The sequence below is a fragment of the Rattus rattus genome, chromosome 2 (assembly GCF_011064425.1).
Source record: "Rattus rattus isolate New Zealand chromosome 2, Rrattus_CSIRO_v1, whole genome shotgun sequence".
Classification (NCBI taxonomy): Eukaryota; Metazoa; Chordata; class Mammalia; order Rodentia; family Muridae; genus Rattus; species Rattus rattus.
This window is the reverse complement of record NC_046155.1, coordinates 177,107,243-177,133,167: the sequence shown is the minus strand read 5'-3', so window position 1 is coordinate 177,133,167 and position 25,925 is coordinate 177,107,243. Positions and strand designations below refer to the sequence as shown.

Genomic DNA, 25,925 nt, shown 5'->3' with positions numbered 1-25,925 from the left:
TTCGGAGTAACTCGAATAATCCGACTCAAAAATAAGAGGAGGAGGAGGAGAGGAGGAGGAAGAAAGAGGAGGAAGAGGAGGTAAGAAAAGAAGGAAGAACGAAAGAAGGAAGGGAGGGAGGGAGGGAGGGAGGAAGGGAAAAAACAGGAAAAAATATTTCGTTCAGTTCTGATTTAATTTGAAGTAGCAAGCTTGGTCCTCCCTTTCCTAGAAATATGGACGGATCCAGAAAGCAGGCACTCTATTCCCGCGGAACTGTTGTTATGACAACCGCGTCCTGCGTCCAGTTCCCGACCACACCTCCGCCATCTCTCGGAACTGCTATTGGTCAAAAGTGCGTAGTGAGCGGTACCTTTTCACGTTCATTGGTCAGTTGTTAGCAATAATGCAAAACCACATGCTCCCATTGGATAATGATGATTCAGAGTGGGCGAAGCCTCTGGGAGACAGTTGTGCTGGCTTTCAAGAGCTCAGCTCAGGACCCTGTGGGAGAAGGGTCACCTACGGATATTTGGAAGAATAAAGGTGAGGGGATTAACGTGAAGTCGAAGGGGCAGGAAGCGAGGGGCAGTGAGAAAGGGATGGATGGGATGGATAAATGTGGAATTCCCAGAATTCTTGTCCCATAGAGCGATGACCACGCCTGCGGGCTCCGGTAACGGCTTCGGTACTGTGTCCTGGTGGGGTCTCTCCCCAGCGCTGGACCTACAAGCTGAAAGTGAGTCTATCCTAGGACCACACACCATCTTAGACAGAGGTGCCTTTCCCACTCCAACTGTGGACTGTGCGCAAATAATAATAAGCGCACAGCACTTGTGTCCGTGGTAGGGGACGCTGATGGGGTGTGTATGCCAATGTTCCCTAAGTTAAGTGGCTTGAGGAGAGGGGTATCCCAGAATTTTTTTTTTGATGATGATGTTATGTGCTATAAGGCGAAGGTATCACTGTTTTTGGAACCCAGTCTTGGGGCACCAAGCCTGCAGGTTTCGTAACTTCTAAAGTCAGCTTCAGGGGACGAGACCACAAGTCCCTGCCCGCTATCGTCTTGCCAGGTCCTCCTGTAGACCCAGATTCACAGTCAAAAACAGAGCGCAAGATCCCAGAGCTGGATGCCCTGCTATTAGGTTCTGTGGATGGGAGACACATGCTGCGGACGCTGGCCAGGGCGATGCTCTGGCCTCTCAGGAGGTTCAATGTGAGTTGGGATTCTGAAGTCATCGATGGAGCAGACTGGGGTTGAGAGGATTGGAACGAAGGTTTCCAGGTCCTAGAGGTTAGGCTGTGGGATCTGAGGAGTTAGATGCTTGGAGTCTCAGACCTATGTCCTAGGAAGTAAGGTCCTGGGGTTTGAGGCCCCCTCTCCCCCCTCGCTTCAGTAAGAGTGAGAGCCCAAGAACCAGGTCTCCAGTAGTGGTATGAGGAATGACCTGGAATCTAGACTTATGGCTTAAGAGAGAAGCCTAGCAAGCTGGATCTAGTGGTTGAAGCCTGTAATCACAGCAGCTCTGGAGGCTGAGGCAGGAGAAGCATCTCAAGTTCAAAGCCATCCTGGGCAACAGAGAGTTCAAGGTCGACCTACTGAGACTTTGCCTCACAAAAGAAAGGAAAACAGAGATGTGGGTTGGGGGGAGAAGTGCTGGGAATGTAGTTCAGTGGTGGAGTGCTACTCTAGCTTGTGCAAAGTCTCTGGTTGGGTTCTATCTCCATACTGGGGTGTGGGGGAAGGCTGGTGTTCTGGGCTCCTAGATCTGCAGAACTGTCTTGTCTGTCACTCCTCCAGTTTTATGTGCTGGAGAATAATCTGGAAGCTGTGGCCCGACACATGCTGATCTTCAGTCTAGCCCTAGAGGAGCCCGAGAAGATGGGACTCCAAGGTCAGTTGCTTAAGATTCTAGCATTCAGTAGGGATGGGAGTGGGTGGGTGCATGTCCTTAACTCCAGCACCTGGGAGGCAGAGGCAGGTGGATCTCTGAGTTCAAGGCCAGCCTGGTCTACAGAGTGAGTTCCAGGACAGCCAAAATTACACAGAGCAACCCTGTCTCTAAATAAATAAATTAGAAAGAAAGAAACAAAAGACTCTAGTATTCAGACTCAAGGCTTCCCCCCACCCCCAGTGACACCGACCTTCCAATGGTGTGATTTAAAACTTTGGAGATGGGATGGGCCTGGTAATGCACACCTTTAGCCCTCAATAACACTCAATAATAGTGCACACTCAGGAGGCAAGGCAGGTGGATCTCAAGGAGTTCAAGACCAGCATGGTCTGCCCAGTGAGATCCAGGCCTGCCAGGCATCACAGTCAAACCCTGTCTCAAAAATAGAAAATAAATAAAATTTTGGAGATGTAGCTCAGTTAGTAGAGTGCTAGTGTGCGCGAGGTCCCTGGTATGGTGGCACAGGTAGTCACAGCACTCGGGAGGTGTCTAAGGTTCAGAAAGTCAGGTTGTCCTTAGCTACATAGAGTTTAAGGTCCTGTGGGATGCATAACGTGCCATATCAACAAACAAACAAACAGTGTCCGTGAGATGGCTCAGCTGGTAAAGGTGCCTGCTATCAGGCTTATGATCTGGGCTTGGTCCCTGGGACTAGAACTGACTCCGGAAAGTCATCGTCCGATACCCGCACTTGTGTTATAACAGGAGCACAGACACTAAATAAAATGTAAAAGGCAGCACAAAGAGACCTCAGTCTCTATTCCCTATTTCATCCTTTGCAAAATGCAGGACCCAAAAGGTCCTCCACTAATGTGGGCCTTAATACATATTTACTTAGTGAGTGCTTGTGCATGCCACAGCTTGCAAGTGGAGAGGACAGCTCATGGGAATTGGTTCTCTCCTACCGCATGAGTCTCAAGGATACATCCTTAGGTTTGGCCGCAGGCATCCTTAACTGCCGAGCCATCTTGCCATCCTCTACCAATAGGATTCCATGAGAGGATTCTATAGAAAAGGTGTGTAGTGTTCGGCTTATAACAGCAGCTCAGTTCTCTCCGTCCACCACCTTGTATTCCAAAGTTCAAACTCAGTTCATCATCAAACTTGGTTGCAGGCACCTTTACCCCTTGCCCTTTGGCCCCCAGGTCCCATAACTATGTACAGCTTAGTACATCTGAATACATTTTTTAGGGGTAAGAGGTGCTGGGAAGTTAAGATAGAGATGTATTGTAGATATATGGAGTGCTTGCCTAGCACATGGAAGTCCCTTTGGTTTCATCCTTTTTGTTTCTTAGTTTTGTTTTTTTGAGACAGGGTTTCTCTGTATATCCCTCACTGTCCTGGAACTTCTGTAGACCAGGCTGGCCTCAAACTCAGCGATCTGCCTCTGCCTCTGCCTCCCTGCCTCCCTGCCTCCCTGTCTCTGCCTTCCAAGAGCTGGGATTAAAGGTATGGGCCACCACCATCCAGTGGGTTTCATCCTTAATACCAAATGAAAAAGATAAAAATAAAAAAATTTTAAAAATGGTGTTACAATTTTAAATCGTTTCATCTTTATTGTGGGTTTTGGGGTGTTTTGATTTGGTTTTAGTTTCGTTTTCAGATAAAGTTTTATTGTGTTCCAGGGGCTGTGTCTGATCTCTGAAAGATCTTGCACAGACGTACACACACACACAGAATAAAAAGTTTAATTTATTAAAAATAAATTTTTAAAAAGAGACTTGGGGGATATATGTCAGCTTGCCTTGCCTTTGGGAAGCCCTAGCTTCAATCAGCAGCGCTGGGTGGTGCTTGCAGGTCCTGAATTGGTGCAGTTTGCCAAGTCTCCCTCCATGTTTCATCCTTCCTACCTCTCTCCAGAGCGGAGTGAGACCTTCCTGGAGCTGTGGGGGAACGCGCTGCTGCGACCCTCCGTAGCTGCCTTCCTGCGCGCCCAGGCTAGTCACCTGGCTAATCTGGTTCCGGAGCCTGATCGCCTGGAGGAGTTACTCCCCTGGCTTAGCCTTCGGCCGCTCAAGGTGCCACAGCCGCCCACCTTTGTTGGGGGAAAGAGGAACATTGCTTGAAATTTTGGGTGGCTGGGGAAAGAATGGAAATGAGCAGTTCAGAGGAATTGAGGTCTGGAGCAGGCTAGGGTGTGTGTGTGTGTGTGTGTGTGTGTGTGTGTGTGTGTGTGTGTGTGTGTTAATTCCACGTCTGTGACTCCCACTACTGTGGCCTAGGGTTAAGGGAGACTTTGCTCTCTGTATCTCATTTTTTTCCACCCCCATAGTCACTCCCACCTAATCGGATGGAGGGCAGCCCTCATTGCATCTCTGTCTCTCTCCATGTTTGTCTGGTCATGCAGTTCCGGGAGCGGGATGCCCTGGAGGCTGTGTTCCGCTTCTGGTCAGGTGGGGAGAAGGGACCCGAAGTCTTCCCCATGAGTCGCCTTTGGGACTCGAGGTTGCGCCACTACCTGGGTTCCCGCTACGATGCCCGGCGTGGTGTTGCCGACTGGGACCTGCGTATGAAGCTGCATGATCGAGGGGTGAGGAAGCTTGAGAGCAGGTTGCCAGCATCTGAGTCCAGGGAGGAAGGAAAAGGGCTGGACTTTGCCCCCAGATATGAAGGAGGAGGGCTGGAGTCTAGACTCCTACCTAGGTCTGAGGAAGGAGGACTGGGTCTGGCTGGACCCTGGAGTCTAAGGTTGGAGGAATTCCTATAGGTATAAGGTTGGGGTTCCTATACCAAATTAACCAGGGTCTTCTTTCCTATCCTCTACTCCAGGCTCAAGTCATCCATTTCCATGAATTCCGACGCTGGCGGGACACTGGTGTTGCCTTCGAACTCAGAGACTTGAGTGCTTACCACGTGCCCAACAGGACCATGGCTTCTGGTCGCCTCCTGAGCCACGTGCGTGTCTATTCCCAGGCCTGGTCTGCGTATTTTATCTGCGTATATACTGCGTATCTACCAGTAAAGGTTCCCCAATTTGGACCTCATCCCTTTGTTTTGTTTTGTTTTTTTCCCAGCGTGGGGAACGCGTGGCTGCGCGCGGATACTGGGGGGACATCGCCACGGGGCCCTTTGTGGCTTTTGGCATCGAGGCGGACGACAAGAGCCTCTTACGGACGAGTAACGGACAACCGGTCAAGGTGTGGGCCCGGTGGGGCTAGGGTTAGGGCCAGTTCCTGCTCTCTGCCTTCCAAGCCTGCCTTTTCTGCCAAATAGCGCCAATGCTTTTTGAGCTTCACCCCTTATTTTGGTCCAGTGTCTCCATCCAAGCCTGCTCTGTCCCCAACTTCTTGGTTCCTTTCTGGGAGCGCTGTGATCTCTAGTCTTCTTACTGCGTCTTAAACCCAGCCATGGAAAAGTAACAAGGAATTCTAGTTTGGGGCTAGCTGTCACCCGTACAGTAAGCCCCGCCCCTACGCACCCCTAATGTGCCTAGCCTAACATTGGCCCCTCTCCCTTTCTCCTGGACAGACCGCGAGCGAGATCACGCAGCATAATGTTACAGAGCTGTTCCGAGACGTGGCCGCCTGGAGGGGCCCGAGAGCCATTAAGGGGAACGTGGAGAAGAGAAAGTCGCCAGAGCCAGATGGTAGGTAGGCAGCAACTGCAAACTTCAGATAGACACTGTTTCTTTCCCAAGTTTTGACAGAGCTGATTTAGAATACCTGGGCAGTTGCTCTGTCGTTCATGTTCGTTCTCTTTTTCTCTCTCGTTCTCCCTTTTCTAAACCCTGACACTAGAATTCTCAGCCCTTTATAGAATTCTAACTGGGAACCGTCTAGATTCCTCCCTACACACTTTCCCTACATGGATTCTGGCTGTCCTTCTTTCTATTCCATTCCTTAACTCATCTCTCCCTCGGTTCCTGTTCCTTTATCCAAGGGACCATCCACTCTCTTTCCTGTCTGTAAAATGGGTCTCTGCCTCGTGGGTCCACCTCCCCTGATTTGCAGCAATCCAGCTCAGTGAAAGGACAAAAAAGGGAGGCTTCTAGAAAGACAACGGAGGTCGACAAGCTAGCTCAGCAAGAAGACCTTGTCGTCAGGGCCCTGCAGTTCACATTTGATCCCTGGGGTCAAAGTAATGGTGGACAGAGAGAGCTGACTCGATAAACGTTGTCACTGACCTTCACACATATACCATGGCACACATCATCACCAAGAAAATCGTTTTAAAGGAAAGGCCAAGAAATCTGGGCGTGGGCAGTGCATGACTGTCACCACAGCTCAGAAGGCTGAGGCAGGAGGAGATGCCTGGTTTGGGTCACAATTCCAGATATCTTCAGCTACAAGATGAAAGCCTGACTCAAAACAAAACGAAAGTGGAGGAAAAGGAGCGTTAACGCCAATAGTTTTTGCCACTCGTGTGTGCATCTCTTTGACGCTCAAGATTTATATTCGTAGACCGGCTGTGGTGGTGCACGCCTTTAATCCCAGCACCTGGCAGGCAAAGGCAGAGGCAGGCGGATCTCTGAGTTCGAGGCCAGTCTGGCCTACAGACTCACTTCCAGGACAGCCAAGGCTACACAGAGAAACCCTGCCTCAATCTCAATCTCGATCAATCAATCAATCGATCGATCAATCAATGTGTGCAAGCACACATGTAGGTGCCCCGGAAACCACAAGAGGGTGCCATATCCCCAGAAATCAGAGTCGGAGGTGGTTGTAAGTTGTCTCACTTGGGTTCTGGGTGCTGAGCACCAAACTCAGGGTCTCTGAAAGAGTATCAAGTCCTCTTAGCAGCGAAGCCAGCTCTTCAACTCCAGAGCTGACCTTTTTCTTATCTTTTCTTGCAGCACCTGCTCAAGAACCCTTCACTATCCACTTTCTGCCTCTGGATTCTTCGCAGACTCTCCATCATAAGACTTGCTACCGGGGCCGGTTCCAGCTCCTGTATGTCTCCTGTGGGTAAGTGGGTCACAGATGTACTCCTAGAGACCTAGGATCGGGCCCCAGTTTTCTCTCTGTCAGGATCCGGGACTTCAGCTTTGCAGTCTCCGTCCTGCTCTGGGCCTTCGTCCCCACCTGTGTATCTCAGCTCCTAGCCCTTTCTCTCCTCAGGATGATCCATCTTCTCAGCCCTGAACTCGGGGCTTGCGTGGCCCCCGGAGGGAACCTGGTTGTGGAATTAGCTCGGTGAGTCAGAGGAGTGGGGTGGGAAGGTCCCTGCTGGGCCAAAGGCCAGGTCTCCTCACACACGGTTTCCCAAAATAGGTACTTGGTGGACCTGCGGCCCAAGGAGTTGAAGGCATTCTCTGACCGTGTTGTGGAGATAGCGCAGGCGGCTGGGTTCGCCCCTCATACTGGAACCAAACCCTCGGAGACCTTTGCCCGCTTCTACAAGTTAGGGGACTCTACTCGGGGTGGCGGAGACTCAGCTGTGGAATCTGGATCCGTGCCCTCTAAAGTTCTGGTTCCTACCCCAGAATCGATAAACCCACCCCAGGCTGACCAGGCCCCATCTCTAGAGGTGATGAGCCCTCCAAAGGTTGACCAGACTCCGCCTCTAGAGGCTATGAGCCCACCCGAGGCTGACCAGGCCCCTCCTCTAGAAGCAATTAGCCCATCCCAGACTGACCCAGCCCCTCCTCTAGAGGCAATGAACCCACCTCAGACTGACCAGACCCCATCTCTAGAATTGATGAGCCCAACCCAGGCTGATCAGGCCCCTCCTCTAGAAACAATTAGCCCATCCCAGACTGATCCAGCCCCTCCTCTAGAGGCAATGAACCCACCCCAGACTGACCAGACCCCATCTCTAGAATTGATGAGCCCAACCCAGGCTGACCAGGCCCCTCCTCTAGAAGCTATGAGCCCACCCGAGGCTGACCAGGCCCCTCCTCTAGAAGCAATTAGCCCATCCCAGACTGATCCAGCCCCTCCTCTAGAGGCGATGAACCCACCTCAGACCCCATCTCTAGAATTGATGAACCCAACCCAGGCTGACCAGGCCCCTTCTCTAGAAGCAATTAGCTTATCCCAGGCTGACCAGGCCACATCTCTAGAGGCGATGAGCCCACCCAGAGCTGACCAGATTCCACCTCTAGAGGCGATGAGCCCACTTCAGGCTGAGGTAGTCCTGCCTCTAGAAGCAATCAGCCCTCCCCAAGCAGACCTGGCCCCTCCTCCGGAAGTGATAAGTCCAGTCCAGGAAGCTTTGGCAATGTCCTCGGCGAATGCACCTCTAAAACATGTAACATGAACCGCAGGGACCAAGAATCCTACCTTTAACTGCTGAAGCAGGCTCCAGGACTGACACCAGCTCAGCCCACTGTTTCACTCTGCGTTCCTTCTCAACCCCAGTGATATAACTAGAATTTCAAATTCCTTTCCTGGAACTCTCAGTTCTAGTCTTTTTTGGGGTGTGTGTGTGTCTTAGATCATAATCTAAGATTTATCCTGACAAGAATCCCAGGCCAGAGGTACAACCCTGGGCTCCACATCCTCTCTTTTGCCTTGGGCCTTTCTTGACATGCTACTCTTGGAGGGACAAGGACATATCCTCCCTTGGATGCGGTTCAAATAAAGAGCGCAGGGTCACCTCTGTGTGTCCTGTCCTCTGTTGGTCTCCAGTGCCAAGAAGGGGGTGGGACAAGGGGGGATGGGCCCTGGATGGTGGGTTTCCAAGTGGACTTGGCTGAATTTCACATCAGTGTAGGCTGAGGACTTAGGGTCCTGCACATGAACCTTTAAACTAAACATGCTAAGGGCACTGAAACTGACATAAACATGGAGAGAAAAGTCACAGAAAGATTACATTTTAGTGAGGAACCTACATGTGAGGAAAGAAGGAAGGCCTGGATTTTTGGGTAATCTACACGGGAAACTGAAGTCTGGACTCTTGGGTTTGAGAGAAGAGGGACCTTGCTACTGGGTTTTCCTGAGTCTAAAGGAGAAGGGAGCTGGGGCCCAGAGTCAAAAGGAGGAGGGGTGTAGATCCGGGCACCTTGGTTGGTCTAACTGGAGCTTTGCACACGGCTCCCCTCACACCCTGTTATCGCTCATCCTGGGAAGGGGAGGAGACAGCAGTATATTTAGTCTTTGTCCTCGCCCCTTATCTCAGTGTCCTCAGTGAGGCTTGAGCAGCACAGAGGGGACCCAACCTCTAGAGACCTCCAAGGTCACCAGGGACACCCTTCTAAGACCCTCCAGGAATCTGCAATCCCGTTCTCTACCTCTGGAGATCAGCATGGCGGACGAGTATGTGAACCTTGGTAACCTTGAACTGGAGACCCCAAGGAACACGGTGCAGTCAGCCTTCAGGGTCCTTGTGAGGGTGCAACTAGGTTGAATTCTTGTCCTGAGATGGTAGGAGGCAAGGGTGGTTGGATTTCTGTAGAAATGAGGTAAGAATTCGGGAATCAGACTCCTGAGGTCTAAGGGAGTAGAAAAGGTAGCCCCAACCTTGGTCAGGAGGACCGCTGTCAATGATTCTATCTTCACGGTTTCTCTCCCTTCAGGAGCAGCGATGCGGTGAGCACTGTGACCTAAGAAGTGGGGTAGGGAACCCGTGGCCCAGAGAGGGTGCTGCAGGGAGAGGACTGGGGACCGGTGGGCAGGGGAATCTGTAGCTAGAGGTGAGGAATCCGGGAAGGACTGGATGGGAGGGTTGGGGTAGTAATGTAGCCTGCTTCAATTTCAGGCTGGGGAACCCCAGCCGGCGCCTGCTCCTGTCCGACGTCGCTCCTCGGCCAACTACCGAGCCTATGCCACCGAGCCACATGCCAAGGTGGGGAGGGGTCCTAGAGGACGGTACTTCTGGGTTCAGAATCCTCTGGGACCCCAGGGGCGGCACCAAGGCCTTGGAAAGGGGTGGAGCCCGATGGGTGGGGCAGAATTTCAAAGAGGTACAGGTTGGGGTTGGTGACAGCTGCCTGTGGGAGGAACTCCTCTGCCTACAGCAAGGCTTAGGCGTGAGCACGGTGATTAGCAGTGGATAGATAGGCAGTGTGTAGCTCTAGTCAGAGACAAAGATTGGTGGATGGGACCGAAGGACGTGGCTTCCAGTGGACTCGGCATTCTGGTTGAAGAATGGGTGAGCCGAACGGTTATGCACTTGAGTGGGTGGTGGTGCCTTGCAGCCCCGCCCAATGTCCACTTTGGGACCTCTCACTGACCTGTCCCCCTACACACACACACACACACACACACACACACACACACACACACACACACACACACACACACACACACACACACGCGTGCACAGAACACAGAAACGGGGCAGTTTTTTTCTTTCTTTTTTTTTTTTTTAATAAAAGACACAAAGTTGAATGTTTGGATATTCTGTCTCTCTGGTAGATAGCGAGGTAGAGGGATATTTGTTATTCTTACACTTTCGGGGACCCTGTTTTCTGCTCCCACATTCCGCAGACTCTGATGCTGCAGATTGCGAAGCAGGAGATGGAGCGTGAGGCAGAGGAGCGACGTGGAGAGAAGGGGCGCGTTCTGAGCACGCGTTGCCAGCCCTTGGTGTTGGATGGGCTGGGCTTTGAAGAGCTTCAGGTACCAGTTTACCAAGCAGGAATTCCTGATGAGCCTGGGTCCCGAGGTTTCTCATCTCGGCCCTGGCATCCCTTGGGTATCAGGAGCACAAGAACCATCCCCAGTTCTGCTCAGGATCTGCAATCCTTATGCCAAGCTATACATTCAGTCCTACAATTCAAAATCCAGTGTATTTTTCCTGCCTTTGTCTGCTAAGTCTCAGAATTCTTGGCTCCTGGCCATGTTTTTTTAAGTTCCCTGGAGTGCGGATTCCAGTGTCAGCTTCCTTTCACCCCTCCTTCTTCAGACTCAGGAGTCCAGACCCCAGCACTCCTCTCTCTAACTCAGGGGTCCAGAGCCTAGGCCTCCTTCCTCAGACCGGGTGGTCTCCTTTCTCAGATCAGAGACCTGAGTCCCCAGTCTTCCTCTCAACGCCCATGCATTCCTTCACCAGGACTTATGCCGGCAGCTTCACGCTCGTGTGGACAAAGTGGATGAAGAGAGATACGACGTGGAAGCAAAAGTCACCAAGAACATCACTGAGGTGGGAAGCCTGGGGAAGTCTGAGCACCTTCACAGTAGACCGAAATGTCCAGGACTGTAGCTTCAGACTGAGGGCTATGGCTGTGTGTACTTTAGACAACTCTAAGCAGAAGGCAGGCAGTGGCAAAGGCAGCTGTTCCCACAGAGAGACAACACGTGCAAGGTAGAGCCTGGGTAGCATAAATAGGTCTGTAGAAACTGAGCACTGAGTTGGGCTCTGGGAATAATGATCTGCACATCGTTGGGTTGGGTTGTGTTAGAGGCTTTGATTGATGGGACTGGGAGTATCAGGAAGAGCACAAAGTTGCAGATTGGAGCCTTTAATCTGGAGTCAGAGCTGGAAGAGAGGAGGAAGCTTAGATACTGAGAGCAAGATAGGGATACGGGGGAATTGTTTGTTAGAAGCGATGGGCAGGGAGGAAGCAGAGGGAAGACGGCGTCTCCTTGCCCCATATGGTGGTTCCCAGATTGCAGATCTGACCCAGAAGATCTATGACCTGCGTGGGAAGTTTAAGCGGCCCACTCTCCGAAGAGTGAGAATCTCGGCAGATGCCATGATGCAGGCACTACTGGGAACCCGGGCCAAGGAATCCTTGGACCTGAGGGCCCACCTCAAGCAGGTGAAGAAGGAGGACATTGAGAAGGTGAGTGTGGGCTAGGGTAAGAAGGAAGATGCGTGGGAAGGTCTGAGTGGCCATAAGGTCCAGACAGAGAGCAGACACATTTGGGGTTCTAGTGAGAAGCTATGGATAAAGGGAACTCAAGAACTCAGAAGGGAGGACAGTTCATTAGGGAGAGAAGAAGTAGCAAGGGGCAGGAAGTGCAAAGAGACTGGAGGGTGCATGAGGGAGACAAGAAGTGCTTGGAGGAGACAGGAAGTGCATGGGGGTGAGTGGAGGTGCTTGGAGGAGAGTACAGGAGGGAAACTGGAAGCACTTGGGAAGACTGCAGGTGCATGGGGGTGACTGGAGGTGCAAGGGGAAACAGGAAGTACAAGAGGGAGACAGGAAGTGCATGGGTGTGACTAGAGGTGCATCTGGAAGACAGACATTCATGAGAAAGACTGGAGATGTGTGAGGGAGACAGGGAGTGCAGGGGCTGAGTAGAGGTGCATAGGGGAGAATAGAGGTGCATGTGGGAGACCAGAAACTCATAGTGAAGACAGGAAGTGCATGGGGGAGACAGGAAGTACATGGGAAAGACAGGAAGTGCATGGGGAAGATTGGATGTACATGAAGGGACAAGAAATACATGGGGGGGGGACAAGAAGTGCATGGGGGAGACTGGAAATGCTTAGGGGTGACTGGAGGTACACGGGAAGTTGGGAAGTGATTACAGGGAGTTTGCCAGGTTGTCTGAGGAGACAGGAAGCATTCTAGAACCAGACTCTTAGATAGGCTTCCGGCACAGAATGGTCTAGGAAACTACAGGACAGATAGAAAATGTTCAGGGTATAAAGACCAGAAAGAATTCTTAACCTCTGACCTTCCACCTCCAGGAAAACCGGGAGGTGGGAGACTGGCGCAAGAATATCGATGCACTAAGTGGAATGGAAGGCCGCAAGAAAAAGTTTGAGGGCTGAGCCCATGGCTCTCACACTGTGCTCTGAAGGGCATCTCTGAGGAATAAATCTCTTTAAACTGGAAGTGACTATGTGTCTGATACCCTGAGGCATCGGGGGCAAATGAGGGTTGATGTCTCCCAGAGCCACATGGGGTGTAGTCACAGGCAAATTTCTAACATGGGTTTCTCACATGAGCTAGTCTCTTGTACAGAAGGCATAGAACATGCCAAACCCAAGGAAAGATGTGCAAGACGCCCCCAGGGGTGACTCTGGGGTTAAGAGTAAAACTTTTTTTTCCCCTAGAGGATCCAGGTTTGATTCCCAACACCCACAAATCAGCTCAAAAATATCTGTAACTCTAGTGCCAAGAGATCCTTATGTCTTCTTCTGGCTTCTGCTCAACAAGCAACTATCTATCTATCTATCTATCTATATATATATATTACAATTTTTTATTAAAAATAATTTTTAGAGTGCCAAGAAAAGAAAAGTAGAAACACAGATATATTCACAAGTGAGGCAGACCGATGATGGAGATCCTGTAAGAGACAGAAATAGAAAAGTTAGCCAGGTATGATGGCACACAATTTTGATCCCAGCACTCAGGAGGCAGAGGCAGCTGGATCTCTGTGAGTTTGAGGCTAGGCTGGTCTACATCTGGGATTCCAGGACAGCCATTGTGAGATCCTGTCTCAAAAGCCCGAAAGCCAAACTCAAACAAAAACCAACCAACTAACCAACCAACCACTGGACCAATAACCACAAATCCCCCTACAGAATGAGAAAGAGAAGTGGGTGTGTGTGTGTGTGTGTGTGTGTGTGTGTGTGTGTGTGTGTGTGAGAGAGAGAGAGAGAGAGAGAGAGAGAGAGAGAGAAGAAACACACAAAGATATGCAGAAGGATTGAGAGAAACATACATATGGCCCAGACACAGAGAGGCAGAGCCCAAGTGATACGGAAACGGTTTAGATGAATATACAGACATCCCACCAGAAACACACAAGGACAAAACCACTGAGAAATTGTGTTAATCTCACCAATGGAAGGTGGAGGCTGGAGGATCAGGAGTTCAAGGTCATCCTTAGTTACATAATGAGTTCTAGGCCTGTGTGAGCTGCATGGGACCTGCTCTGTGGGACGACTTTCATTTCAAATATTTTACCCCCAGTCCCAACAAAAGAAAACAAAAACTATGCAGAATTTCACAGCAGTCCGGAAGACAGACAGACAGACTGACAGATGAACACACACACACACACACACACACACACACACACACACACACACACACTTGGCGTGGGGGAGAATAAAAGAGTCCAAACCTAAGAGGGGAAGAGAAAGCCCGCACAACCACAGAAACAAATGCAGAGCATGAGGCACAGAAGGGGCAAGGACCTTGCCTTCCCTGGCAGGCACTGCCTTCCCTAGAGTTCAAGGTCATGGCTTGACTGGGAGTGGGGGTTGGTGGTGGGAGGATACTAAAAAAGATCTGTGTCAGTTGGAAAGAGGAGGGGCTGGGAGGGTGAGGGCTCTCTAGCCTGACACCCCATCCCCTCCCTCCTCCCCACACCTGCTTCCCAGCTTTAGCTGCCTGTTGTCACCATGGTGGAATTCTGGTGGTGGACAAAGGAGTGGGGGTGGAGAGGGGAGAGAAGGAGGAATAGAGGGGGAAAAAGGCACGGAATATACAGATGGAGGCCAAGGACAGAGGCCATAAGAGAAGTTTGAGAAAAGCCACACAGAGGTAGAAGTAGGAAGCCTCGATTAAAACACCCCCTCCTTTTGTCATTAAGCCCCCTTTTCCTCTACAGTTTCCAGTCTTGGGAGCTCCAAAGCACTGGGGATTGTTGGGTACTCTAAGAGAGCTTGAGGGGTGGCCTGACATAGCCTGGACCTTAGGGTGTTTGCTGATGGAAATCCGACAGGGATCTTGAAGCAGATGACAAGTGTTGGACCCTAAAACTGGATGGAGCCAGAGTGGGCAGAGCAGGACTCTGGGCATGGGGGATGGTCTGAACATCGGAATCCTCGCCCCCCTCCTCCAGCCTGGGGCGGGGCCCAGCATCTAGCTATAAACCCAGGGGGTGCGTCATTGTCTCAGAAGCCTCAGACTCCCTCTGCAGCATCTGTGGACCCAGCCTTAGGTAACCGGGCTCTGAGTTCTTCACACTGATGTCTTTGGGGAGTGGGAACCAGGTGTAACAGTGGGGACAGATTCTCCTCTTCCTCCTCTTCCTCTTCTTCCTCCTCTTCCTCCTCTCCCTCCTCTTCCTCCTCCTCCTCCTGCCCCTTTGAGACAGGTCTCACTCTCTAGCCCAGGCTGGCCTTAAGTTTGCAATCCTTCTGCCTCCCGAGGGTTGAGATTGTAGGCAGCAACAACCCAGCTAAGCCTGCGCCTTCGGGAAGACTTGGAATGGCAAGGGTGGAGGGGTGGAATCTGGGGGTTACATAATCTGGGGGTGCTCTTCTTAACATTGCGGAGGAAGCATTCTGAAGTCACAGGCATTTCTATGAATTCAAGTCTAGCCTGGTTTACAAAGATAATTCTCACTAGTCAGGGCTACATAGTAATACTGTCTTAAAACAAAACCCCCCAAAACTGTGGGGGTTTCGGAGGCTGGGGAAATTGCAGAAAGGCAGATACCCCCATGAATTAGGCTTTGGGAAGTATGAGGTAGGGGGAACTGGGGAGGGACTGGGAATCTAGAGGCTTAGGGCCTGAGATCTCAGTGATACAGGCCAGAAGTCCCAGTGCTCAAGAGATTGAGGCAGAGGATTTTGAGTTCAAGGCCAGGCTGAGAAACAACAAGGTCCTGTTTTAGAATTAAAAAAGGAAAGAAAGAAAAAAGAAAGGAAAAGAAAGAAAGAAGGAAGGAAGGAAGGAAGGAAGGAAGGAAGGAAGAACTATTGGGAACAGTGGCACCGTTATTCAGAGTGTCCTGAAAGGAATCTCTGAGTTTGGTTGTCAGGTTTTATTTGAGGATCTTACACCTGGGGACCAGACAGGTGCAGGCTGTAATCTGTTGTTCTGGGAGGCAGAAGAATCAGGGATGATTCATAGTTATCCTTGGCCACACAGTGAGTTCAAGGATAGCTTGGGTTATATGAGACCCTATCTCAACACCACCCTCCAACCCCCGCCCCTCCCCCAGCCCCAACCCTTTGGGTCTTAGAATATAAGTGCCCAGACATGTTCTATTACGAATTGGGCACCCAATCTAGAGTCGCAAAGATTTCTTGGTCTCACCTTAACAGGGGCATAGGATTTGGATCTCAGAACCTGTGGGTATTGAGCTTTTAAGGTCTCAACTTGGAGACCTTCAGGCCTACAGAAGCAGAGTTTGGAGGAGGGAGCTTCTGTTTTTAGGGGCTCAAGAAGTAGCTGCTTTTGATACATCCATCCTTTTGCAGAATGTACGGGAAAGGGGAGAGGCATGATGGGAGGAATCCTAGGCAAACGAAGGGGCTGTGGTAGCAGTGGGTGTTGGGGGTGGGGGGAGCCCCACTTCTCCAACTCCTTATTGGGAAATGTCCTCTGTTTCTCTGTCTGTGACATTCCCCCAAAATAGCACTAGGGGTGGGGCAGCTATTGTCTTCAAATCCTGTCCCCTTTCCAGTATCTCCTAATCCCTCCTGGGATCAGGTTCTCATGGACCTGTCACAAGACAAAAGAAGACAGCTGTGGTGAGGAGGCAGGGTAGGCAGCTCGGTGTAGAACTCGGGCCTGGCCTCCATGGTCTGGGCTGGGTGCCCGGACCCCATCACCCCTCCCTCAGACTCAGGAGTTCAGGCCCAGCCCTCTTCCTTGGGGACCTATCTCACTCAGCCTCCTCTCTCTGGTCTGCAGGTTACTCCAGGATGTCAGACACCGAAGAACAAGAATATGAGGAGTGAGAGATGCAGTCGGGGGGGGGGTTGGGGGCTTGCAACGGGAGGAGATCATCCTATCCCAAGGTGTCTAACTGTCCTCTCTTCCCTCCTCTCCCTGTCCATGTCTCTAGGGAACAGGCAGAAGGTGAGTGGGGAGTGGGCTGGCCTAAGGGGTAGGGTAGCCCCCTGGAGTCCTGGCTTGGAGGAAGCAGGAGAAAGCTGGCTCATGGAGCAGTCCAGCCCCACTTTGGTGTAGGGGTAGGGGTGAGATGTCCTAAAGCTGCACGGAAAACCTCTGGCAACAACTGGAAATGCTCCCCTGGTACCTTTGCATCTGGGGCACAGAAGGTCATCTCGTTAACCCAGTTTTCTACCCAGGACTAGGGCTTGGACCCCAGGTCTGAGGGAAGAGGGCTGAGGCCTAAACTCTCAGGTCTGAGGGAGGAGGGCTGAGACCTGATCTCCTGGGTCTGAGGGGGGAGAGTTGAGGCTAATCTCTGAGTCCCTGGTACATATTTGATGCTCCAGAGTTCCTAACGTTTTCTTTGTGTGTCCTCACTCCTTCTAGATGAGGAAGCAGTGGAGGAAGAAGGTAAGGCTTGAATCCCACAGGTCTCTTTGTAGGTCTTGGGGTGGGGGTGGGTGAAGAACGATGTGCTGGGCTGGAGGATCCTGGGTCCACTCTTTAACAGCATCTTGCTTCTCTTCCCACCCCTCTATGCTCCTGTGTGGCTGGCTGCCTCTCCCTGCACCTCCTTCCCAATCCTCGCTTCTCCTCCTCCCCCTCCCAGCCCCCGAGGAGCCGGAGCCGGTGGCAGAGCGAGGTAACCATAGCTTCTTCGCTTCCTGGGATTGATTCGGGGTGTCTGGGGACCCCGACATCATCAGGTCCACAATCCACCATCCCCATTAGCTCCTGGATAACCGGTCTGGGCCCAGCCTAATCCTTTAAGCCCCTAGGGCCCTGCGTCCTCTGGTGGCCGTGAAGGGAAATTGCCTTGCGTGTTTTTAACCCTTTTCCCTTCCTTAAAGGGAGCGGTGTGCAAGCCTTCTTTCCAATCTTGGAAGAATGCTTACGAGAAAAGTTGAGTGTTGGTGGAGAGGTGCCCCATCCACTCTCCTTTTAGCCCCTGACCCTGTATGTTATATTTCTCCGCTATATACATTCGAAGGTGGGGCCCGAACTTTTTAATCTTACATTATATTTTGTTTGTATTTGAGATAGGCTCTCAGGTAGCCTAGGCCGACCTCAAACTTGCAGCAACCTTCCTGCCTCAGCCTCCTGAGTGCTGGGATTACAGGTGTTCACCACCACGCTCAGTTTGTTATTCATTTAGTTTTTTTTTTTGTTTGTTTGTTTTTTGAGACAGTCTCCACCTGTAGTTTAAGCTGGCCTGAAATTCGATACATATCCTAGGTTGGCCTTGAACTCAGAGCAATTCTCCTGCCTCAGCCTCCCAAATGCTAAGATCACAGGCATGAGTTGAGGAATTTTAGAATACTTTTTACTTTAGTAAAAAGAGAGGGGGTCTGTGTCCTAGGGGGCAGGGGGCTGGGGACAGAGGTCTGGGTTCCCTGAATAAAGAGAAGCAATGGGTCCACTCCATTGCTGGGTAGGATGGGGGTGCAGGAGACAGGGATAGATGTAATTGTAGGTGGTCCAGTAGTTTGGTCCTTTGGGCTTTCAGAGGTCTGGGACGGGTTTCCCCACACCAGTGGAGAATGTATATCTGATGCGAGTGACCCTCTTCCCCCGTTTTGTCCACTTCAACTTCCCTTTCCTCTCCTAATGTACTTCCCCCAGCCCTGGTCTCTCAGATGGCTCTGGATTTCCTCTTAGGGGTGCTAAGCCTCTCTCTACTCAACTCTCACTAATTATCTTTTTGTATTGCCCTATTGCCACCAGAAGAAGAGCGCCCCAAACCCAGGTGAGGTGCTACAGGGTGGGTGTGGGTTACAAGCCTGTCCTCCTGTGCTCCCCCACCAAGAGAGACAGGGCACCCAAAAGGCAGAGAAATGAGGACTTGAAACAGCTAACCTTAATTCTTAAGGCAGGAAGTTCAGGACATTCCTGTATTGAGAAACAGGTCACATATAAAAGTAAGAGCCTAGGATCTAAAACACCATGTAAGGGGGCTCTGTGTCTGCCTAGGGCCAGTCAAGGAAGGCATTCTGAGGGAGGTGATAACCTGGATCCTATCGATAAAGACCTTGCTAGTTGAAGGAGGTACATTGTTGGCAAGGAAAGCCATTTCTTACACGCAAAGTTAGTGGTTATATATAAAACCCAGTCTGGATGCAGAACCAGGCCATTGTGAGCGTATGGTTAAGACAGGGAGGCCAGTGCAGACTGTGGAAACTAGTTGAGCTAAGAGGAGGCTTGGGGCGGTGATGTTAGGGTCAGGGCTTAGAGACCCTTGGAGAAAGGAATGCAATTAGCAAGGTTCCAGGTTTGAGAGCTACTGGGGAAGGGATGGAGGAAGTGAGGGAAGTTTTCAAGGACTTCTGGGATTGACACCAAATGACACTAAATGGATGAGCCCTGCCAAGGGGTGGAATGTACTGACACATGAATTATTCAGGAAGTTTCTGTTAACTAGGTTCTTGGGAAAGAGTGTTCGCTGGCAAGGTATTACTGCATCCTCAGAACAGGTAGTCTTGGTAATTTCAAGTTCAGCGTCTGTGGGCTTTGCTGATCTTAAATCCGAGCTATTAAAAGAAACTGTAGGTGTTCTGAGTGCGCAGACATTTTTCTTCTTACAGCTGCACACTGTAACACAGCCAGTAGCACAGTGTCAAAGCAACTGGGTAACCGTAAGTTACTGAAAGAGCATTGGTCTAAAGTTTATGGACTTTAGTATGTGTGAGCCCTGAGCCCCAGCCTTACCCTTGAAATAAAATTTTCAGGCCTGGAGAGGTGGCTCCACTGGCTGCTGCTCTTCCAGAGGACATGGGTTCAGTTCCCAGTATCCACATGGCGGCTCACAAACACCTGTAACTCAAGCTCCAGAGGATCCAATGCCCTCTTCTGGTCTCTGAGGGCACCCGGCCATCCACATGTTACATAGGCAGCAGGCAAAGCCGCATACATACACATAAAATAGAATGGCTAAAATGAAAGTGAAGTATCTCAGAGCGTTTGCAAAAGAAAAAAAAAGCTGTACTTTTAAACTTTAAGATGTTTATTATTGGGTTGGGGATTTGGCTCAGTGGTAGAGCACTTGCCTAGCAAGCACAAGGCCCTGGGTTTGGTCCCCAGCTCCAAAAAAAAGAAAAGAAAAAAAAAAGACGTTTATTATTTATTTTGCGTGTGAGTGTGTGAGCAGAGGTGTGTGCATGGTGCCAGTGCACAGTTCAGAGGACAATTCGCAGGGGTCCATTCCCTCTTTCCACCTTGTGGCTTTCAGGGAATGGAACTCCGATCACCAGGCTTGGCATGTGGGCTTTTGTCCGCTGAGCCATCCCTGCCTGCTTTTTTTATACAGAGGATTCAGTATATGGCCTCATATGTTCAAGACAAGTCTTCTATCTTGAGTCACACTCTCAAGTCTCTCACTGGGGGAGTCTAGGCCAGTACTTTACCACTGAGCCACACCCAAGCCCTTCACTGGGAAACTCTAGGCAGGGGCTGTAGCCCGGAGTCATACTCCCAGCTCCTCATTAGGGATTCTAGTCAAGTGCTCTACCACTGAGCCACGCCCCCAGGCCCTCACTGGGGGATTCTACCCCTGAATCTCATCCCCAGCCCTGTTGTTACTTTGATTTTGAGGCAGTGTCTCATAAGTTTCCAGGGATGGCCTTAGATTCTCTCTAGACCAGGCAGGCCTTGAACTTGCCTCAGACTTCTTAGCAGCTAGGATGACAGATTTGTGTCACTGGGCCCTGACAGTTTTTACAAGTATGTCGAAACAGACAAAACAAAGTATTCAAACGGTACTTTCCTGACTGTGGTTTCCACACAGACTCAGGGGGCGGCTGTCATTTTGAACAGTGCGTGGGGAGGCAGGTGAGGGAGACCAGCCTGTTGATGACCGCTTTCCATTTCTATTGACACAGCCGTCCTGTGGTTCCTCCTTTGATTCCTCCGAAGATTCCAGAAGGGGAGCGTGTGGACTTCGATGTAAGTGACAGATGTCCTACCCCGACGCAGCTGCAGGATCTTTGGCGCCTTGAAGCCATTCTGACAAGGGCCCATCTTTGTTCCCCTCTTGAAAAGCCTGGATTTACCCCCAGTGTCCTGTTGTTAGCAAGGAATGCTTTGCTGACATCTGCTGGACGCCATCTCAGCTGGCTGTCAATCGTCACCTGGGGCTGGGATAGGGCAGGCTCTAGGGCCCTGTCCGGCGGCCTCACGGGCTCCCTCTGCAGGACATCCACCGGAAGCGCATGGAGAAAGACTTACTGGAGCTGCAGACGCTCATCGATGTGCACTTTGAGCAGCGGAAAAAGGAAGAGGAGGAACTCATTGCGCTAAAAGACCGTATTGTGAGCTGGGAGGGCCGGGTCCTCCAGTACATCATCTCTTCCCTCCCCCCATGTAGTGCTTTGGGGTCTCTGGGAGAAACAGTGGGAACATTGGGTAACTGCACTCCAATACACATTTCTGCCAGGCGTACATTTTGGAGGCCGAGACAGGAAGATTGCCATGAGCTCGAGGCCAGCCTAGGCTATATGAGACTATCTCAGAAAAAGAAAATTAAACGAAAGAAACTATACTTATTTTGTTTGTTGCCTACTGGTGGAGGGATAACTTGTGGGAGGGGATAGCCTCCAACAACCCCCCTCCCCTGCCTCAATCTTCCCCCTAATACTCACAGGAGAGGCGTCGCGCAGAGAGAGCTGAGCAACAGCGCTTCAGAACAGAAAAGGAGCGAGAACGCCAGGCCAAGCTGGCGGTAGGTGTCCTCCTTTCCCTATAGAAGAATACTTTATTTCCCATGATACTCTCTGTGGTTCTCAGAAAGTCCCTGTAGCACGTAGCATAAGGATTTTCCTATCGGAAGGGCAAACAGTGCATATAAATAAAAAAAAAAACAACTCTACTGCTGATCCAACTTCAGGCATGGCTGGATTAAGAGGCTCAAACCATAGCACAAAGACTGAGCTTTGCTGGGTGGGATGGGCTCAGACCTACTATCCCAGCACTGGAGACACTGAGGCAGGAGGATTTCTGTGAATTTGAGGTTAGTCTGAACTGTATACCAAGTTAAGGTATGGATCCCTCCATGGCTCAAACTTCACTCATTGTGGAGCTGAACCATCAACTACCCAGACTAAGATCTTCCTCCTTCAGGTCTGTAGGGCCTCATGGAGTGAACCCCTTTGTTCTCACAGGAGGAGAAGATGAGGAAGGAGGAGGAGGAGGCAAAGAAGAGAGCAGAGGATGACGCCAAAAAGAAGAAGGTTCTGTCCAACATGGGGGCTCATTTTGGGGGCTACCTGGTCAAGGTGAGTCTAGCCTGTGGAAGTCAGCATTTACAAGTAGGGAAGGGAAACTTCAAAGTGTTGGTCCTGAGGAGGAGGACTAAGCCTGGACCTCATTCAGGCGCAGGTGTCACTGTAGATAACATGACAAAGTAGGTGAGGGAGACACCCTGCTCATTGTCTCTGTCCCTCTTCTGTTCACGATGTCCTTCTGGTGGTGCCTGGGTGTTAGAGAAGAAGACTGGGGCCTGTATTCCTACATTTGAGGGAGGAGATATGGAACTTGAATTTCTGGGTCTGAGTCGGGAGGGGCTGGAGCCTAGAGCTCTGGGACTAAAGGAGAGCTGGAGGCTGGACCCCTGGGTCTAAGGGAGGAGGGCTGAGGCTGGACCCCTGGACTGAGGGAGGAGGGCAGTAGTCTGGAGTTCTAAATCTGAGGGAGGAGGACTGAGGCTAGACTCCTTGCATCTGGTGGAGGCCCTGACCTTGATTGAAGGACACTGAGTGGATTTAGCCTCCAGGTTCCACTCTTGATTTGCGATTCCTCCCCCTCCAGGCAGAACAGAAGCGTGGGAAGCGACAGACTGGTCGGGAGATGAAACTCAGGATCCTGTCTGAGAGGAAAAAGCCCTTGAACATCGACTACATGGGGGAGGACCAGCTCCGGTAGGTCCCGGAGGCTCTCACAAGGCTTCAACGGGCACTACTCCGGGTCTGAGCTTTGGTGCTGTGTTACTTCAGGCAATTGGCACTCCTTTTCTGGTCTACTGTTGTCTTCTGTGTTCAAAATGTCGCTCAGATACTAGCTGCCATGTAGCTGGCGTGGCCTTTAGTGTCTGGTATCCACAGTGCCCCCTTCCGAATTTAGGTGGATTGCAGCGTTCAGGGAGGAGAGAGGAGGATCAGAAGTTCAAAGTCATCGTCTGCCGTATATTGAGTTGGAGACCAGGCTTAGTTTACATGAGATCTTGTCCCAGAAACCCAAACTACACACACACACACACACACACACACACACACACACACACACATTAAATATGTAAGTAATAGCCAAACGGCTTTCATTCTGGGTCTCAAAGCTATTACTTCCTTCTCTCTCCGTTTGGAGACTTCCGTTTGGGAACTGCCGTTTCAGAAATGTGGCCACACATTTTAAAACCTTCAGCCTGCAATCTTAACAAAAGTGCAGCAACTCTACCAAACCCAAAGAGACTTGGCCTGGGGTAGGTGTTTCAACCTCTCTGGACCTAGAACGCAGGCTGGATCTCGCTGCATCCTGGTCCTTCTCCACCTGCCAGGGAGAAGGCCCAGGAGCTGTCAGAGTGGATCCACCAGCTGGAATCGGAGAAATTTGATCTGATGGAGAAATTGAAGCAACAGAAATATGAGGTGAGATCTACCTGCCTCTGTTGGGGCCCAGGCTGGGTGAGAGGTGTTGCAGGCGGGTCCCTGCCTGGGTATCTACCTAGCCTGGTTTCCTGCTCCACAGATCAATGTGCTGTACAACCGCATCAGCCATGCCCAGAAATTGTAAGTGCCACTCCTAACCTCCACATACGAACCCTTCTGTTCCCACCATCCTTCCCTCTCTCCCACTCTCCCTCCTTCCCTCCCTCCCTCCTTCAGCTGCTTCTGCACACCACTGCCCCTTTGGAATCTCCTGTCTTTGCTTCCCGAGACATCCTATCTGTATCTGTTCTAGTGGGTTTATTTATTGTCTTTTTTGTCTGTTTAATTTGTTTATTATTTCAAGACAAAGTCTTACTTGGTAGTTCAGGCTAGCCTGGAACTCACTGCATAGCCCAGGCTGGCTACACATGTAAGTAAATCAGTGGCATGCTGGGATGGTAGACGTGACTTACCATTCCTGGCTGTTTTGTTTGTCTGTTTATTTATTTATTTTTTAAAAGATTTATTTATTTATTACATGTAAGTACATTGTAAATGTCTTCAGACACATCAGAAGAAGGCATCAGATCTCATTACAGATGGTTGCGAGCCACCATGTGGTTGCTGGGATTTGAACTCAGGACCTCTGGAAGAGCAGTCAGTGCTCTTAACCACTGAGTCATCTCTCCAGCCCCTGTTTATTTATTTTTAAGGCAAGGTTTCACGTAGCCTAGATCACTAGGTAGCTGAGGCTGGCCTTGAACTACTGATCCTCTGGATTTGGCCTCAGGAATGCTGGGATTATTGACTTACACTACAACCTCTTGCTTTCCTTATCAGCTCTTAGGTTTCAGCCTCCCTCCCTCTCCTTTCTTTCTGAGTATTTTACACCATTTTTGCATCACATGTTTGCAAGCACACATGTGTGTGCATCTGTATGCGTGTTTGTGTATGGGCATGTGTGTGTGACTGTGTGTGTATGTGGGGTGTATGTGTATGTGTATGGGTGTATGTATGTGTTTGTGTATGAATGCGTATGACTGTGTGTGTGACTGCATTTGTGAGTGTGACTGCGTGTGTGTGTGTGACTGCGTGTGTGTGTGTGGGGGTATATGTGTGCATGGGTGTATATAAGTATGCATATGTGTGTGCCCACAGAAACTAGAAGGTTTGGATCCATTGGAGCTAAGTTACAGGCAGTTGTGCACCACAATGTATGGAGTGTACTCAGAGGATGTCTTGGAAGACTTGGTTTCTTCTTTCTTCCTTGTAGTCCATATATATATATATACATATATATATATATATATATATATATATTTCTTGCTATATAGCCCAGATTGTCCTCAAACATTTCCTGAACCTCCTGTTTCATCCTCCAGGGCTGAGATCACTGATGTGTTCCACCATGCCCAGGCTTTCGATGCTTTCTGCTCAGTCTGTTTCTTTTTCTAGCCATTTCTGTACTCTTCTAGCTTCCCTGAGCCCCATTGCATGCCACCACCTCTAGCTAACCCTTCTTTTATCCCTTACACTTAAGTTTGCATGAGTTCTCTGTGAACTAACCCATGAAAGTCAACTCCCACCTGACCGCCAACCACTTACCGGGCATATCTGAGAGAGCTGCACTCAGCCGGGGTGTGGCTCAGTGGTAGATCTAGAATCCCCAGTGAGGGACTAAGGGCGTGGCTCAGAGGTAGAGCCCCGGCCCAGAATCCCCCAGCGAGGAGGCCCGGTTTGTGGCTCAGTGGTAGAGTACTTACTTAGCATGGGAGAGGCCCTGACTCAGTGCCCAGTCAGGGCACTGCAAAAAAGAAATAGCACTGCTGGCCTCTGCTCCTGACTTCCTCTGAGTGGGGGTGGGTATTTGGCGGACTTCCTGAATTTTAAAGATGCTGTGTTAAGCTTATCTTGGAGGCTCAGAACCTCTTCCTGACACCGCCTTCTTCTCCCACAGCCGAAAGGGGGCTGGGAAGGGTCGAGTTGGAGGCCGCTGGAAGTGAGACTGCCAGAACATGTCCCACTGTGTGGAGCCCAGGAGCCACCGGAGTGTGTCCCATCTGTAACTCAAAATAAAGGGTCCTCTGGCATCTGTTTAAGTTCTCAGGGTTGTTATTATGTGTCTGGCTGTGTGGGTTGACTGACATCTCCATATTGCCTGGGAGAGTCACCCACTGTCATTAAAGAGATTTTGAGCGCATGGCTGGGAGTACAGTTTGTCTAGCACTCATGACACCTTGAGTTAAATCTCCAGTTCTGCTTAAACTAGATATGATGGTGAGTGACTGTAATCCCAACATTTGGGAACTGGAGACAGGAGGGTCGGGATTTCAAGGTCATCCCTTGGCTATAGAGGGAGTTCAAAACCATCCTGGGCTATATGAGATCCTGTCTCAAAAAATAATGACAATACAGGTGGTATTCACACCTTTCTTTTTTTCTTTCTTTTTTTCGGAGCTGGGGACCGAACCCAGAGCCTTGCGCTTGCTAGGCAAGCGCTCCACCACTGAGCTAAATCCCCAACCCCGGTGGTATTCACACCTTTAAACCCAGCACTCCGGGAGACAGAGGCAGGCAGATCTTCATGAGTGTGAGGCTAGCCTTGTCTGCAGAGTGAGTTCCAAGGCAGCAAGGGCTACACCAAGAAACCCCATTTCAACAAACAACCAACGAACACCCTCCCCTCTTCAAAAATAATGATCAGGGCCGATAGAGGAATAG

General features: G+C 50.5%; 3 protein-coding genes across 6 annotated transcripts; all 3 read left to right on the top strand.

Moving 5' to 3' along the window:
- Positions 1-452: 452 nt before the first annotated feature.
- Positions 453-8,132, top strand: Dnaaf3 (dynein axonemal assembly factor 3). Its single transcript, XM_032894477.1, has 13 exons — positions 453-525; positions 630-718; positions 1,053-1,195; positions 1,781-1,874; positions 3,795-3,952; positions 4,282-4,464; positions 4,704-4,829; positions 4,949-5,071; positions 5,403-5,520; positions 6,727-6,838; positions 6,992-7,066; positions 7,145-7,484; positions 7,938-8,132. Exons 2-13 carry the CDS (start codon positions 634-636, stop codon positions 8,130-8,132), a joined length of 1,752 nt encoding a protein of 583 aa, XP_032750368.1. The 5' UTR covers positions 453-525; positions 630-633.
- Tnni3 (troponin I3, cardiac type) lies at positions 8,131-12,603 on the top strand. The gene is made up of 7 exons (XM_032895213.1): positions 8,131-9,130; positions 9,391-9,403; positions 9,573-9,777; positions 10,257-10,435; positions 10,869-10,958; positions 11,425-11,601; positions 12,456-12,603. The coding sequence occupies exons 1-7, from the start codon at positions 9,120-9,122 to the stop codon at positions 12,537-12,539; spliced, it is 759 nt and encodes a 252-aa protein (XP_032751104.1). The 5' UTR covers positions 8,131-9,119; the 3' UTR covers positions 12,540-12,603.
- A 2,029-nt stretch (positions 12,604-14,632) lies between these two features.
- Tnnt1 (troponin T1, slow skeletal type) lies at positions 14,633-25,559 on the top strand. Of its 4 annotated transcripts, XM_032896247.1 has the most exons (14): positions 14,633-14,665; positions 16,369-16,411; positions 16,523-16,536; positions 16,960-16,983; positions 17,183-17,215; positions 18,298-18,319; positions 20,448-20,511; positions 20,760-20,876; positions 21,209-21,286; positions 21,726-21,839; positions 22,372-22,481; positions 23,114-23,204; positions 23,305-23,345; positions 25,162-25,291. In XM_032896247.1, exons 2-14 carry the CDS (start codon positions 16,380-16,382, stop codon positions 25,205-25,207), a joined length of 786 nt encoding a protein of 261 aa, XP_032752138.1. In that variant the 5' UTR covers positions 14,633-14,665; positions 16,369-16,379; the 3' UTR covers positions 25,208-25,291. The 4 variants fall into 4 exon arrangements, with proteins under 4 accessions (XP_032752138.1, XP_032752137.1, XP_032752135.1 ...); XM_032896246.1 differs by having other exon boundaries at positions 18,301-18,319; positions 23,114-23,345; positions 25,162-25,559; XM_032896244.1 differs by having other exon boundaries at positions 23,114-23,345; positions 25,162-25,558.
- Positions 25,560-25,925: the final 366 nt, after the last annotated feature.

What these genes read in the sequence shown, in the direction of transcription:
- Tnnt1 (XM_032896245.1), top strand. Translation starts at nt 16,380, where the DNA reads ATGTCAGACACCGAAGAACAAGAATATGAGGA. An exon ending in GGAAGCAGTGGAGGAAGAAG is followed by an intron (nt 16,984 to 17,182) that starts GTAAGGCTTGAA and finishes TCCCCCTCCCAG; the next exon opens with CCCCCGAGGAGCCGGAGCCG. An exon ending in GGAGCCGGTGGCAGAGCGAG is followed by an intron (nt 17,216 to 18,297) that starts GTAACCATAGCT and finishes TATTGCCACCAG; the next exon opens with AAGAAGAGCGCCCCAAACCC.
- Dnaaf3 (XM_032894477.1), top strand. Translation starts at nt 634, where the DNA reads ATGACCACGCCTGCGGGCTCCGGTAACGGCTTCGGTACTGTGTCCTGG. An exon ending in TGAAGCTGCATGATCGAGGG is followed by an intron (nt 4,465 to 4,703) that starts GTGAGGAAGCTT and finishes CCTCTACTCCAG; the next exon opens with GCTCAAGTCATCCATTTCCA. An exon ending in CTGGTCGCCTCCTGAGCCAC is followed by an intron (nt 4,830 to 4,948) that starts GTGCGTGTCTAT and finishes TTTTTTTCCCAG; the next exon opens with CGTGGGGAACGCGTGGCTGC.
- Tnni3 (XM_032895213.1), top strand. An exon ending in TGGGGCAGAATTTCAAAGAG is followed by an intron (nt 9,778 to 10,256) that starts GTACAGGTTGGG and finishes GGGATATTTGTT; the next exon opens with ATTCTTACACTTTCGGGGAC. An exon ending in TCACCAAGAACATCACTGAG is followed by an intron (nt 10,959 to 11,424) that starts GTGGGAAGCCTG and finishes GGTGGTTCCCAG; the next exon opens with ATTGCAGATCTGACCCAGAA.